The sequence below is a fragment of the Cebus imitator genome, unplaced genomic scaffold (assembly GCF_001604975.1).
Source record: "Cebus imitator isolate Cc_AM_T3 unplaced genomic scaffold, Cebus_imitator-1.0 Scaffold138, whole genome shotgun sequence".
NCBI lineage: Eukaryota > Metazoa > Chordata > Mammalia > Primates > Cebidae > Cebus > Cebus imitator.
The window spans coordinates 1,508,221-1,524,833 of NW_016107453.1; the positions used below are offsets into that span (position 1 = coordinate 1,508,221).

General features: G+C 36.7%; 1 protein-coding gene across 2 annotated transcripts in view; it reads right to left on the reverse strand.

Moving 5' to 3' along the window:
- ADAMTS5 (ADAM metallopeptidase with thrombospondin type 1 motif 5) overlaps positions 1-16,613 on the reverse strand; it is a 51,679-nt gene that overhangs the window by 16,115 nt on the left and 18,951 nt on the right. For both annotated transcript variants that reach the window (XM_037743249.1, XM_017541913.2), the window contains 2 exons: positions 10,031-10,198; positions 693-976 (listed from right to left, as the gene is read on the reverse strand). In XM_037743249.1, the coding sequence (XP_037599177.1) occupies positions 693-976; positions 10,031-10,198 (452 nt within the window). The remainder of the gene's footprint in view (positions 1-692; positions 977-10,030; positions 10,199-16,613) is intronic.

Below are 16,613 nucleotides of genomic sequence, written 5' to 3' on the forward strand. Positions count from 1 at the left end.
AAGGCAAGTTTGAAAGTAAACTTCTCAAAAGCAATTAATAGGGTCCTACATGGGGTCTCAATTGGACAGAATCTGAGTTACACAAGTGTTTGTTAAAAGATGTAATCTGCAAAGAAATCCCTAGTATCTGCATTTTCCCCTTATTTGATCACTGAGAATGACCACTGCAGGTGAAAGAAGCAGGTGTAAATAGGTCTTGAAAGGAAAAGTTTTTCATTTCTTATTTCTTTTCTTTTCTTTCTTTCTTTCTTTTTTTTTTTTTTTTTTTTTTTTTTTTTTTTTTTTTTTTTTTTTTTTTTTTGGAGACCGAGTTTTGCTCTTGTTGCCCAGGCTGGAGTGCAATGGTGCCATCTCGACTTACTGCAACCTCCGCCCCCGGGTTCAAGCAATTCTCATGCCTCAGCCTCCTGAATAGCTGGGATTACAGGCATGCACCACCACGCCCGGCTAATTTTTGAGGTTTTTTAGTAGAGACAAGGTTTCACCATGTTGTCCAGGCTGGTCTCGAACACCTGACCTTGTGATCCGCCTACCTCGGCCTCCGAAAGTGCTGGGATTACAGGCATGAGCCACTGCCCCCATCCAGAAAAAGCTTTTCAATTAGAAAATAAATGCTTCTGAGGACAGTGCCCATACCCATCACAAGAATGTACTTCACTTCCAGGCCTTGGCTGATGAGAAAAATCACTTACTGAATAATATTTTTTCTTGGTTTTGTCCACACACTTGCCCTGCAAGCAGATTCTCCCCTTTCCACAAGGCGTCCCTTCCACGGCAGGCAGCTTCTTGGTCAGACAGACCATCTGGCCCTGGCGCACCACGGCACACCACAGGCGAGCACAGACGTCCATGCCGGGACACACCGAGTACTCGGGCCCGAAGGTCAGGTTGCACTGCTGGGCGGCGTCGTAGGTCTGTCCCGGGAGTTCTTCGGGGCCCAGGATCTGCTTTCGCGGTAGATCCAGCAAACAGTTACCTACAAGAATAACTGAGATTGACCACTGCTCTGTGTTTAGGTTTCAAACAGCTAAAATCATGGATCCGAAAACAAAATGTCCCGGCTGGTGTTGGAGCATGAGGCACCCACGAATCCACAGTGTAATGCTCTGGAGAGGGACTCCGTGGGGACAAGGCCAGGCACCTCACTGGGCCCATGATACCCTCCAGGGTTCTCAGGAGTGATACGCTCCGGAGTGTCTATAACAATGGGGTTGGCAGGGGTGTGATGAAATAAAATGGTTTTTTAGTGATTAGTTGTGAACTTAGCCTTTGTGCTAAGGCACTAAACAAAATTGGGATAGGCCTAGAGGAAATTGGATGAGGAATTTTAGTATAACTGTAATAGTGATAATGGTAATGACACATTTACTCTACCACTTTGAGAAACAGAGTTTGTCCTTGGCACTCTATTTGTATAACCCATTCTCCATTTCTAACTCACCCCTTCCCCATGTGCCTATCACATGTCTCCTTTCCACGGATTCCATAAATAATAGCCAAGCTGGCTCCTCATTCATTCTTGCACATTCGACAGGCATTTGCTCAGCACCTACAATGTTCTAGAAAACACACTAGGCATTGGAAATACCGAAAAATGACTCAGATCTACCCCTCAAGGCCTTCCAATTAAGTCAAAGAGATAAAGTGTTTCTCCCAGACTGATAAAAATTTTAATAAAAAGCTGTCAAGATTTGCAGAACAAAGGAGCAGTGAAAAAAGAAAAAAAAATCTTTGATAATTTAGGATTAGTCTAGTCTTTATATTCTTTTCCTCTTCGTGTCTATTTAATAGAATTGGTGTTTGTTGGGTATTTGGAGTGTACCTGCTAAAACCATGTACGTGTCTCACTGCATCATATATGAAGGTATATAGGCATCGGGGTGAGATGGGAGTTCTATAGAAGCTGAAACATGGACAATGAGAATCCAGAACATTAAATGTGCTTTGCTCTCTCTTTTCCGTCCCCATAAAAGCTTCCCTAAGAGTCCCTGTCCAGTGAGTTAACATCATTAATTTTCTTTTGTCACACACGTGCATAAGCATTGCCCATCTGTTTCTGTATTTTTCTGTTTACTTGATTTTAGGATTTACACAATGATTACAATAGCAATAAAAATAACAAATATTAGTTACACACACTATTCTCCGTTCTTTACATGTATTAGCTTATTTAACGCTCACCACCACAACCCCATCAGGCAGATTATAGTACACATTTTATTTATCCTACAGATAAGAAAACTGAGGCACAAAAGAGGTAGACCAGCAGACCAGTTACCCAAGGTCACACAGCTGTTGCGGTTTTATGCTCAGAGCCTGCCCCCCTCTTCAGATGCCATATGGCTTCTGTTAGCATGTGAGTAGCTGCCTGATTGTATTGCTGAAGGGCAACCATGTGTAAGGATCCTTTAAACGGTGGATATTGAGCTTAATGGAAGAAACACCCAATCTGCAGTCTTACTCCGGTGAAATACTAAATGGTTGAGTGCTCCTGGCTAAGTTAGCTAGCCTCTCCATAATTTATTTTCAAGATCCGCATAATGTTTCTCTTCTCACTGTGTTACTGTAAATGTGAAATTAGCTAACAGAGAATTAAGGGTGACCAGAAAAATACAAAACAATGAAATATTTAACAACCTTTTAGATGTCTTAGTTACTCTTTTTATTCAACAAAAACAGTCATATTCAAAATCTTATGTTCCACTGAGAAACAGAATATTCAGCACATTTTAAGTATATTATAAATTTTTAAGGGTACATTCAAATTTCTTCCAAGTGAATATCTTAGAATTTGTCAATCTGTGTTGGGGACATTATATGAAAATGAATAAAGAGCAAAGTTCCTATTTAGCCTCTGAGCCAGAATGTTTGAAGAGGTAAAGCTTCTTAAGGCAAGCCAGAAAAAGCATTAAAAATAAGTATCCAGCCAAAGAGAACTCTGGGAGAAAAACATCAAGTTAAAAGAAAAACATCAACATCAAGTCAATATGAAAGAATGATAGTAAAAGCTCACTAGGCTTTGTTTATAAGATAGAATGTGATTCGGGCTTCAGAATTCCATGAAAAGCGTTATCTTCTTTCCAGAATAAAAAAAGGAGCACTGTGTGAACCAGGGGTTGCTTGGCAGATTGCTGATGTTAGAAGACTGTCAACAAATCTCTGAGTCTGCAAGAATGTTTTCCAATTCTTCAAAAGTGCTGTTTTAAGAAACTTCTTTTTTATTTTACTAAAAAGCACAGACCGTAAGCCTGGGTAACTAAATATTAGCTAGGAAGTCTTTACCATGTATGCATGCACGTGGCATGGGTTTACCCTCATTTTGCTGGAGCCAAAATAACTCACCACCTGACTACGCATACACAGTCACTGACACCTGTTCTATCTCACTCGTAGATGACAAGTGAAAAAAGCATAATGCAAACAATTTGAAATTGGCTTCCAGCAGACTTCAAGATGTGGCATCTCTTTACAACCCTTAATTTAGAAGTACAACTTTTAAAAATAAATGACACATTTACTTTCTATTAAAAATAAGATACATCAGCTCTATAATTTTCCCTTAGAGGTAGTACATATGGCAATGACCTTTTCTTGCTTAAAATAATTTATTTCAGAATTGCAATTACTGTGTTACTCCAGCATTCTCAGTACTAGGATTTGTAGCTGCATCAATTTTTGTTTATGCCAAAGTATATATTATTTCATTTTTACATTGAATTATGTACTTTTGCAACAAAATAGGTACAAGCATCTCTATCAAATGTTAGAATGATGCCATGAATCAATAACAAAAATCAGTACAAGAAACAATAACACATCAATATGAGCCTAAGTCTGAATCTCATAGTATAAAATATTTAAAATCTAAGTAATAAGAGATTAGATATACCTTTTCTATTTTTAAAAAATGTATACAGTTTGGGGGAGGGGCATAAGGGGAAATGGGTCAACCTTTTGGTATCATTTCTAATGACCTCTGGAGGCATCCAACCTACTGCTGATTTTTTTCTTAATCTGTTTTACTTTTATTTTCAATCAGTTCTTCACATCTACTTCACATATTTTTCAATTCATCGCAGTCTGAAATTTGATCTGGGCCTTGCTGCCAAGATTTTGTGTTTGTTCTGTTCCACAAATTGGCAAGTTTCTTCCTCCCTCACTCTCTCTCTCCTTTCCTTCCTTCTTCCTTTTTAAATTTTGTTTTAACATTGTGTATATATAAATGGATAGATTATAAAAGAAAGACCAGGCGTGGTGGCTCACGCCTGAAATTCCAGCAGTATAGGAGGCCAAGGTGGGTGGATCACCAGAGGTCAGGAGCTCACAACCAGCCTAACAACTATCATGGTGAAACCTCGTCTACTAAAAATACAAAAATTAGCTTGGTATTGTGGTGGGCACCTGTAATCTCAGCTACTCGGGAGGCTGAGGCAGGAGAATTGCTTAAACCTGTGAGGCAGAGGTTGCAGTGAGTTGAGATCAAGCCATTACACACCAGCCTGGGGGACAAAGAGCAAAACTCTATCTCAAAAAAAAAAAAAAAAAAAAAAAAAAAAAAAAAAAAAAAAAAAAAAAAGGAAAAGAAAAGAAAGTCAATATTAATGTGTGCATACTGCATACATGTTTTTACCATTCATGTTGAACCAAATGGCTAAAATAAGACAAAAAATTAAAAAGTAAAATGCTGTGATTTGAGACGAAACTGTAAGAAAATGTGTTAGTCTTTCCATGGTGGCAGAAGTCCACTAATATGTGATGGAAGGAATGTTATGCCTCCAGGAAATGGAACAGAAAAATCTGTAGTTTTATATATCTGACTTATAGTACTATTTGTCTCTTGTATTAATGATTAATCAAAATTATCAAAGTTGTTGTTCTTTTTGTTTTTCTTTTTGCTTTTCTGAGATGGAGTCTAGCTCTGTTGCCCAGCAGGCTGGAGTACAGTGGCGTGATCTCCGCTCACTGCAACCTCCACCTCCCGAGTTCACGTGATTCTCCTGCCTTAGCCTCCTGAGTAGCTGAGACTACAGGTGCACAACACCATGCCCAGATAATTTTTGTCTTTTTACTAGAGACAGGGTTTCGCCATGTTGACCAGGCTGATCTCAAACCCCTGACCTCAGGTGATCTGCCCACCTTGGCCTCCCAAAGTGCTGGGATTACAGGGCGTGAGCCACCATGCCCAGGCTCAAAGTTATTGTTCTTTATTATTTTCAATATTTTCTTTCCTATTTCTAACACTAAAGTTATTTCTGTCTTTCCTTCCTTTTCAATGCTCAGGTATGAAATTAAGCATTGACCCAAATATTCATGATCTAGGAGAAATCACTTAATGTTCCTAATGAAACTCATCCAAAGAAGCCTAAGTCCACTGCTTACAATCACCGTTTGCTTCCTCTCTTCATCTGCCTACCCTTGCCCCTCTGCTTTTAGGTCTTTACTTGAATGTCTAATGTTAAAAGAAAAATGGGTGCATTTGTCTGCTCTTTGATCACTCATTTTGGACCCAGTGATAGATGAATGAACAAGGGCACTTCAAAAAGACAGACATTTTTTGTTCAAAAGCAACTCAATGGGTCTGGGTGTGAAGCTGTTAGATGCAATAAGTACACTGTTTAGCAGATGTAATGGCAGGGAAATTAAGTTAAAGATTCTCTGTGACAAAGGAGAAAGGAATGTTTTAAAAATATAAGTCACCCCTGTAATCCAAGCACTTTGGGAGGCCGAGGCAGGTGGATCACCTGAGATTCGGAGTTCAAGTCCAGCCTGACCAACATGGAGATACCCCATATCTACTAAAAATACAAAATGAGCCAGGCATGATGGTGCATGCCTATAATCCTGGCTACTCAGAAACTGAGGCAGGAGAATCACTTGAACCCGGGAGGTCGAGGTTGTGGTGAGCCAAGATAGTGCCACTGCACTCCAGCCTGGGCAAGAATAGTGAAACTCTGTCTCAAAAATAAATAAATATATAAATAAATTAAGTAAGTAAGGAAGTCATCGTAGCCTTAAACTATATGTCTTATTTGCACACTCTATTAAAGAGCATATTTATTATGAAAATCAAGATGCAACCATAGTGTTGGCTTTGAATTTTATTACCACCACCTTAAAAGCTGATGTTAAGCTCCCCTGGCCAGCTTTACAGTCTATACTTAACAAAAGATACAGAGAACTGGTTTTCCAATATCATTTTATGTACAAAGTTCTGTGTTCAGTAAGTAGCTATAAACTTAGCTCTTTATATTACATGTCAAATTTTCAAAACCGTCTATAGATTTTCCTTAGCAACCTGTGTTGTGAGTGTTCTTGGGCTTTATCTACATAAGTGGTGGCCTTTCTCATCGTCTGGCACTGTGAACTCAGGGACACAGCAGACACAGCTATCTTTTTTTGGACTCAAGGTTAGGAAGCATTTGAGAAAGGAAATTCAATAACCTGCTTTCACTGCACAATTTCTTTGCCAGTGCTTACCTTTATTTTTGGGGCTCATACTCCTAGCCAGCTTGCCTAGAGCCAGCTTGTAAAAACACTGAAGAGTGTCTACAAGTATCTTGGCCAAGATTGGGAGGAGGGGGTCTCTTGAGACATGACTTCTCCTTTTCTGAATCACAGATCTGCAGACACAGTGACTTTAGATTGAGCACACTGGTTTTTCAACCATAACCTAATTGCTGCATATTTCTTGTTGGAACTAAATCAGGAAACACTCAGTACTAATGAATTTAAATTTGGCAGTAGACAAGTGCTACAAATGTCCAGCTACTTATGGCTAATAATTTTGAAAATAAATCAAATGCTTTGAATTTAATTTTACTCTCCGATCTCATTTCTCCAGTATTGATGGAGGTGGGAGGAGGAGGGATGAGATATTAGATGTAAATGGATTTCCCGTTTATAATGTGCTCTTTAGGTACCATTGGAAAATGGTATATGTGTTACGAGATTACCTGATTAAAACTAGCAATTGCTTTTCTGCCTTTATAGTAGTCACAGTTTAACTTTCCTAAATAACTGAAAATCATTTTTTTCCTGTGTGTCAATTATTGTATCGTGCTGAAATATAGCACTGACTTGAGGGACCGTGCTTGAGATAGGGATTTTGACCTTTAGAAAATGGTACCAGACCACTGTGCCTTTCATGTTTTACAGCTGATATTTACAGCTCTTCTCTTATTGTCAAATAATATCATTTCTTGCTCTCAGATTACCTGTCTAAAGTCTCTGCATCCTCACCCCTTATGACTATTTTATTGCTTAAAATGTTGAGTGGCCTAGAAAATTAGAACAGAAAAATGGTAGAACTGTAAAATATGAATTCTACTTCTGAGTAGAAGCCTATGTAGCTTCCTATGAGTAAAGTTAAAAGGTTTTATAATATGGTTTTCTGATATCATTTAGTCTTCTAACAAAGACACATCTGTTTGTTATTCTATCATCCTGGGCTTTGACTGTCTTCTTATTCTCTCCCATGCTCTGTGGCTGAAATGTTAGAATCTCAATAATCTCTACAGTGGGTTTAGTAGTTTCTTTGGCCACACTTTCACTTACATTGACTTAATTCAGCTTTCTGGTTACAATTTAAAAGTTATTAAGTTATTTCAATTCATCTTTAAGTAATAGCACTACAGGGAGTACCACTGTTTCAATTCTGTATCTGAGTATGCTCTTTTGAAAGGAAGTAAGACATAACTGAGCTTTGTCATTGTGCCACCTGCTTTTCTTTGTTTTTTGTTATTCTGAACTTACTTTATTCATATTATAAGCTACTGATAAAATAGGATTTTTATTGAAATAAAAGACTGTCTAACCAAACCAACATATTCAAAAGTGAAAAAATCTAGATTGGATGAAATAAAGTAAATAAGTAAACTATAAGCATCTTCTGTTAAAGGAATTTTGGTAATAATTGAATTTATTTATTTAATATACATATGAGAATTCAGATACTTTTTTATTAGTGCAAATGAATAAGATCTATTTCTATTAAAATTGTTTTCTTAGTTGTTTTCTATCATGAGTTCTTTGGAACAGAAACAGAGAGATAAAAATATGTAAATTTGTTATGAAATCTTTAAAAATTCAGAGCATGGACTTTTTAAAATATAGAATTAATATTAAAAAAATGAAGACAATGCCAAAAGCATTATTTACTGCATAGAAATTAAGATCACAAATTCCATAAACATGAAATAAATGAATCATTTCAAAATTAGGAACAAAATTCTCCACAGCATTGTAATTAGCTGACCTAATACTTGCACAGGGAAAAAAATTTGGTCCCATTTTAGCCATAAGTATTTGCTGCCTTAGCAACTAAATCCATTCATTTAGTGATTCAAGGTTTAGCTCAACTTCTTGGAATGTGTAACATGTGATTTTGAAATAAAATATTAATGTTATTTTATTTTCAGAAAACCTGAAAAGAAGTAAAACAGAAAAGCAATATTATGAGTGGAGACTTAAGATTCCACCCAAGAAGGACTTTATGAGATACTGATCTGATCAATGTAGATAGGATGACTATAAGGAATATTTATTTTAGGACTTTATCCACATTTAATCCACAATGTAAACTGAGCTAAACATAAAATTACCATTGTATTATTGGTCTAAAGGAAAGCTTCATACATTAATTCTTAGTGTTGTTTCCAAGTCTTTAAATTATTGAGATATTCTTTCAACTAAAAAAGAACATTTTTTTTGTAGTGAGATATATTTTAAACCAAGCTGGAAATGAGACATATAAATATGTAGTAACAGGCAGCTAAAGCCTTACCTGTTCACCACTAATGGAGTAAAAATGAGTTAATGAACAGATTTTTGGCTCCGTGGTATCAGAGAACTGTGCAGCTGAATTTATTTGTGTCTGAAATAATTTGAATTTGCTATTTTTTCTGGTATTATGTAGCCACAGTTCAAAAAAGACAACATACTAAAAATTAGGGGAATATTAAATCATAAGCTTTGTGGAACTGGGAAAAAGACAGTTTTCATAGATACTCTTTATTCAACTTTGGACCATACATCATTAGATAATTTTATAGAAAATTGTTATGATTAATAATTTCTGTCATATTTCATTTAACTGCTAGTTTTAGAAAGATGAATCTTAAGAGAACATAAAAGAAATGAGAATATGTCCATTTCTATAAAAGAGGAAATTTTGGCTACCTGATCTCTGAAGATTCTTTCCAAGGCCAAGGCATTTACCCTCCTGTGTTTTTATTACTTTAAAGTACTAAAGAATGCTAGGAAATTTGCAACAGCTTGTTTCCAAGATTACTTAGGGGTTGGGATTTATTATTTCTAAAAATTGTAACTTCCTCAGTATGTTCATATAATTTACAGCACTAATCCTAGTCTTACAGAATTTAATAAAGTACACTGTTCTCTCGAACTGTATTTGAAGGATGAAGCCAAAATTTTCTTTTGAAGTTCTTAAAGTGTTTTCCCATCATTCAGATTCTTTTCTATTTCTGTTCTGCAGTTTTTACTCCACTTTCAGGAGAATCTGCTATCAGGATGAAACCAAATTCTTCTAGTCAGTGCAAATCTAGAAAGCTTCCTCTTCTGGCTTTAGGTTGCCATAAAAAGTATCCAGTAGAATTGTCACCTACACCTTAACCGCACCCCTATAATAGGCCTGTAACAAATACTTCTGCAAGTCATATTAATAGCAAGGAAACCAAGATGTCTGCCAAACTTCTCACAGGAAGCTAGTGGTGAAAGAAGGAATAAAAGCCAGGCTTTCAGGGCACTAGTGAGGCATTCTGTGTGGTCTTCCACACTGCCTCTGCTTTGAACTTTTTCAATTCAAAAGCCAAAATACCATAGCTAAAATGCCACCAAGGATGTTGGCAGCACATACCCACATATGATCAATTTCCTTGGTCTTTCTTCTGACACTATGCAAACAACTATTGTCTTAGAGGGCAAGATGAATATTTTGAGGATATAATGAAGTCAAACTCCTAAGAATCCCAAATTTTGTTTCTCAGCCAATGTTGTCCTTAATGATACATACCATGGCCATCATCCAGGAATTCTGTGATGGTGGCTGAAGTGCATTTGGACCAGGGCTTAGATGCATCAATGCTGGTAAGGATGGAAGACATTAAGCGCTTATCTTCTGTGGAACCAAAGGTCTCTTCACAGAATTTGGAATCGTCATGGGAGAGGCCAAGTAGATGTCCTAAGGGAGAGAAGAAAGGAAATATAAATAACCCATGACTGTGTATTTCTATTTTTCCATGATCATTATGCTAGGGCTTGATTTTTCACCCCCAGTTGTAGATGAGTTCACTTTAACTGACTTCTCACCTGAAGACTGAACCTCCAGGGAAATAAAGTTTCATGTAGTTAGTATAGCAATTACTTTGGGTGAACATTTCGATGGAAACTGAAAAACTAAAGAGTAGATGTTCCCATAATTCATCTGGATCACATATGCTTAATGACATGTGGAAACAAAGCCTTATTTAGAATCTAGCATTTGCGAGACAATTGTGGGATTATGTCATAGCCCTCACCATGTATCATTCTGATTGTCTGATTTTCTGCCTCCTCTGATCAAGCCCCATGAGATCGAAGTTTACTTGCTCCCATGTACTGTTGAAGCCTCTGTATTGAGCTTAGTGCTGTGCAAGTTGCAAACAATTAATAGATGGTTTTTGAATGTCAGTGACTTATTTTATTAGTCAAAGAAATAGGTGGCTAATATAAAGGAGGACTAGGGGAGACAAAGAAGAGAGGTGAAATGAGGAACTTTCCAGTTTCATGCAAAACTAAGCTTGCTTCATCTGTTTATTTCTTTTAGTGATTTACTGAGTTATGAATGTTTCCTATTCTCACAAACATATAGCTCATTTTGACAAAATACCCATTTACATTTTAAAATGTCTAAAATACCAATAACATGGAGTTCGAGAGCCTGAAGAGAGAACACCTTGGTTTCCCAAGTGATTGTTGTGACTGTTCAAAACCACTCAGCCAGGTGATATTTGTGCTTAAGCCTATCAACCATGTTCTCTGCAATCCCAGTCAAGCTAGATATTGTTTCACAGAGCCCATAATCTCATTCTTATAATCCAAGTAAATTGCTTTTTATTATATAAGATCAATTTTCACACAGTCTAAGGATAAAGTGATATTCTCCCAACAAACTTAAAATGCTATTTAAAACATATGGGACAGTAGTTTGAGCAGTTACAAACTCTAAAAAATAGACAGCAAATCATCCTAGTAGTGTTTTTAACAAAGCTTTCTAGAATCATACACAAACCACTGAAACAAATGTAGAAAACACTATAGCAAACAGATGACTACATTCTCCTTGGGTTCTTGAATGCCAAATGCAGAAAACTTTGGCCATCCTCGCAAAAGAGTCCACTGTGCACCCATAAAACCCAACAGAGATGAAATCTTTCACTTTAGATTCTGACTACTTTGGGCCAACTTGTTAAATCACCAACACCTCATAAAAAATTGTCCACTGAGCAACTGACTGCTGTAATGCCTGAAATTAAGTGGCTAGGGCTCAGTGACCTTCCAAGTCTCCACATTTTTATGTCATTTATTCAGATATTTACTTCAACAATATTTACTAGGCTAACAAGTTTTCTCTGTTAGAGAAAACTTAACACCACCACTTAACATTTTGTTTGGTCAGTAGCATAAATGTGCATGATAGTCTATGTATAAAGATGTCCTAATTAACATGCAAAGGAAGTTAGCAAGGACTCATCTGAGTTTTCAGTGGTTAGTTGAGTTTTTCAAGGAACTCATTGCTCACAGAAATAAAAATAGAATCTTTTATTCATGTACTATTAAAAATGACTTAAAATTACTTAGTACATGAAATACATGTTGATAATGCACTCTGCACTCCCTGAACTTTTCCAAGATAGAAGATTTATCAACTAACTCTGAGGGACATGTGTGGAAATTTCACACTTGAGTTTTTTCCTCTGACATAGAAGAGAGAGAAGAAAAGTGTCCCCAAGTGACCTCTGCAACATAATATGTATTTGAATACAGGTTTTATACTTAACAAATGTGACCTTTGCAATATACTTCATAGGATATTTATACTTATTTAATGGAGTAATAGTTTTTTCCTCCAAATCTATATAAATACAGAGCACTTTCCAAATTTTTTTTATTATTATATCAAGAGGTTTTCACTTCATTTGGAGGGTAGATTTTAGAATTCTGATTTAAAATATAGGCCACACACTAGACACCAAATTCACTTTGAGGAGCCTGAGGAAATACCTCAATTTTTTCTTTCAAACAGAGAGGTGAAGCATGAACTTTTAAAGGTTTCAATTATGCAAGCAAGTCAATTTAATTTTTAAATATTTTGGCATCATTTATGAATCTTTTGGAATGCTATTTAATATACTATTATGACTTTTATGCTCCCAAAATTTATTCATTTTCCACCATAGCTTAATTGCCACTGAAGATGAATAGAAGAAATTCCACTGGAAAAGACTGTCATTCAAGCATGAACAAATCTTAGTTTCACCTCAGCAAGGGGATACGAATTTTGTAAGATCTCCAAAAGTCAGACAGAAACAGGCTGCTTAGAGCCAACTGAAAGAGATCAACTCTTTGGAGGGTGAATGAACATTCCGTCCTCCATGAAGAAAGCCTGACAGCTGTCTGGGAGAAGCATGCTGTCTCATAGGCAGTGAGAGTCCCGGGCAATGTGAAGAACACTTAAGCACCCAAAGTAACAGGCAGCCAGTTCCAGAGTAGCTGGAATCAGGGCATGGCGAGAGACCCACGTGACTTCCCTTCAGGAGCTGGACAGGATATGAAAGGGAAGATCAATGTGAGGGATGTTTGGATGCTCTTCAGGAAAGACGTGACACACATTCTAAAGGCTGTAAACAGCAAAAGGAGTGGTATTTTCTAATTTGAGCCCCCAAGCAATTATGCTAAGACATTGACTCTTAGTTGAAATCAGCCTTGAAATAGCAAAAGTCTACAAAAGTATAAGCACTTTTAAAGGAGTGCTCACAGTAAAGACAGCATACTATGATACTGAAAGCTAGCCACCAGAGAAAATCCAGAATCCTGGGAATTTAAAATACAATGTCACAGCAGACAACTGCGTATTTCAAGTAAGAATTGTGAAGGCGAATTGGAAAAGCTAATAGCTTTGAAAACATCTGCCTTTTCAGAAAGAGTTTGTTCATAAATCATTCACAGAGATGTTTAAAATGAATGGTGTGGCTTATAGATGAAGCATTTCTTGGACAAGCAGACCTCAGGAGCATTAGCAGCAGATAGGATTAGATATCCCTGTCCCAGGGACTAAAACAACACATGAAGAATATAAAAGAGTGTGGAGACAATGTGTACAATGCCAAAATTAATTTGTTGCTTACATCAAATTGTATTTTATGATGAGTTTTTAGAGCAATACAGAGCAACAGAGTTAGCTGAGGGTGAGGTTTTAGAGGAGGCAGGGGGATGGAATCCAGAAATCCATATAGCAATCCTTACCCTTGGAAGGAGAAAGATTTTTTTGGAGAGTCAGTGTTGCAAGAGAAGGGTGGGGAAGACTCAAAGCCATTTTGACAGAGATTTGAGAAAGCTCCCTCAGTAAAATAGGACGTAAAACTCCTAGCTAGAGAAAAGGCAGAGGATTTAAAGCAGAGATAGTAAGGTCTTGCTTCAGGGAAGAATTAAGATTTGTGTTTAGGACCACTTATAATCAGCAGACATCCAAAAGATCTAAAAGCAGTTTGCTTGAGCAATTTTGTTTACAATACTATCTTTCTCAGCTATCTTTAATACTTGATGATGTAATTGGAAGCTTGTCACCTAAAATCCTGAGGCAATTAAGGACCAAGCACACTTGAGTAATAGAAGTACTTGTTAATTGCCTCTGTATTTATATGTTTAATAAGATTTTAACTGGAAAGGGGAGACAGAAGCCAGAATGAAGTTCAGAGAATAATGCACCTGTCTAATCCATGAATATTTTCCAAGTGATAGATATCTCAGAATTGTATTTCTTTTCTTTTTTTGAGACCGAGTTTCTTGTTGCCCAAGCTGAAGTGCAATGGCAAGATCTCGGCTCACTGCAATCTCCGCCTCCCAGGTTCAAGCAATTCTCCTGCCTCAGCCTCCTGAGAAACTGGCATTACAGGCACCCACCACCACACCCGGCTAATTTTTTGTATTTTTAGTAGAGACAGGATTTCATCATGTTGGCTGGGCTGGTCTTGAACTCCTGACCTCAGTTGATCTACCCGCCTTGGCCTCCCAGAGTTCTGGGATTACAAGCATGAACCACTGTGCCCGGCCAGAATTGTATTTTACTGTTTGAAATAATTAGTAAAAACTAAGGTGTAAATTGTGTCAGATATTGTTGATCTATTCTTAATAGATGTTAAATCGTATCTTAAATACAACAATCATGCTGAGTGTCTGTCAGCAAGTAACATCAGAAAGGAGTTTATTTGAATTAATCTAAGAAAATAAGTATAATTATAAATTATGTCAGAGCAAAGTCTATAGGGCTGAGAGTTTGAGTTACATTGTTAGCTCAGAAATAGCAAAGCAACTTTTCTGGCATGAAAATCCTCTTTTTGAATTGGCAAAGGGATAACATTTTACAAAATAAATTTTATTTTTGATATTCCCAGTACAAATTTAAAGAACACCTTGCTTTCTTAAATTCACAAGAGAATATGGTGTTAGAAAATCTGTGATAATGTGCAGCTAGATGAAGACACATTGCTTAAAAGGAAACTGTTGGTTCAGCTTCTTATTCAACTCAGGTATTACTGTACAACTAGGGCTGACTTACAACATTAACCTCAGGAAGGAAATTGGTTGTTTTTTTAAACTTTGGTCTGCAAATTAAACAGAATTTCAAGCTCTTGTCTCCTGATCCCAAACTGACCAATGGTCAAGGGGACACAGTACCACATCCTAAAAAAATGTCACAAGAAGCTCTGTAATGTGTTTACTTGGGAAAGCACTGCTCAGATGAAGCATCTGTTTCTTAATGAGGTCATGTTTTTATTTTACCTAATTTTCCAGCTGGGATTATGGAGGTGCAAGGTCTTGCCAGGGGTTTAAAAGTTAGTCAACAGCTCACATGGGATCAGAACCTAGAATTCTTGAAGAAGGGAACCACAAGATCCAATAATTGGATCATACGTGTTTATTCAAACACGAATCTTTACATAAATGTGATAAAACTCTTGAACTTCCATTTCAAAACGTTAAACATGAATGGTAAATGTGGTATCAATTATGTAATTTGGAAGGAAGAAACTCTGACTTTTTCACCTTATAACTAGCTGTGTCAATATCCTTTTGAATCCATTTCAGAATTATATCCTTTAAAGTAAAAACTGTCCAAGAAAACTTTCTGGAAGGGTAGAAACATATTGAGCTCTGGAGCCAGATGGATTGGGTTTGAATCTCACGTTAGCAGTATATTAGATTTTGATCTTAGGTTTAGAAACTGCCCTGTGTGTTGGTTTCAATCTCTCTCTGGTGACCCACTAATAGTACTTACCTCATGGCATTTTGTAAGAATTAAATTATATAAAACATGCAAAAAAATGGTTAGAATATGTGCTTGACATATATCAAAGAACCACTGATTGTTAGCTAACTTTATTGTCCTCATTTATATTCTGGGATTGTTCTATACTTTTACTTATGAGTATTCTTGTTCTCAGTGGTGTGTGTGTGTGTGTATATTTATCACACATATATATATAAAACACACACACATATATATATAACAATCCCAGAATATAAATATTCTCTCTCTCTGTACATATATATATATGTTATATACTTTTACTTATGAGTATTCTTGTTCTCAGTGGTATGTATATATAACCACTGAGAACAAGAATACTCATAAGTAAAAGTATATAACATATATATATATATATATATAGAGAGAGAGAGAGAGAGAGAGAGAGTATATATATATATATAGAGAGAGAGATATATATATAGAGCATATACATATGGAGAGAGAGAGAGAGAGAGAGAGAGAGAGAGAGTCTTACTCTAACACCCAGGCTGGAGTGCTGGGGTGCAGTGGTGCTATCAAAGTCCACTGTAACCTCCATCTCCTGGGTTCAAGTGATACTCATACCTCAGTCTTCTGACTAGCTGGGACTACAGCACACCACCACCTTTGGCTAATTTTATTTATTTATTTTTTATTTTTTGTAGAGACAGAATCTCACTATGATGCCAGGGATAGTCTCAAACTATTGGGATTACAAGCATGAGCCACCACACCGGCCAACAAACTTTGATATTACTAGACACTATTTATTTGGGAGGGAAGAGGAAATTTCCTAAACATGAAAGAAAAAAACATCACTCAGCAAGCGTGTGATAGATTTACTTTTTATGCCGCCTTGAATTTGCTGGTTTCCACACATGTGGCAGATAAACTATAGGTTTCCCCCTAGAGAAACATGAATTGGAATTAAGTTTTTAAAAAACTGATGATAGACACAAAATCTCTCAATATCGCTCAAACATATAGCAAAAACATATTCTCACATGTCACCTGGGGGCCAAGAAAGATATAGTGTGGCTTTGCTCCA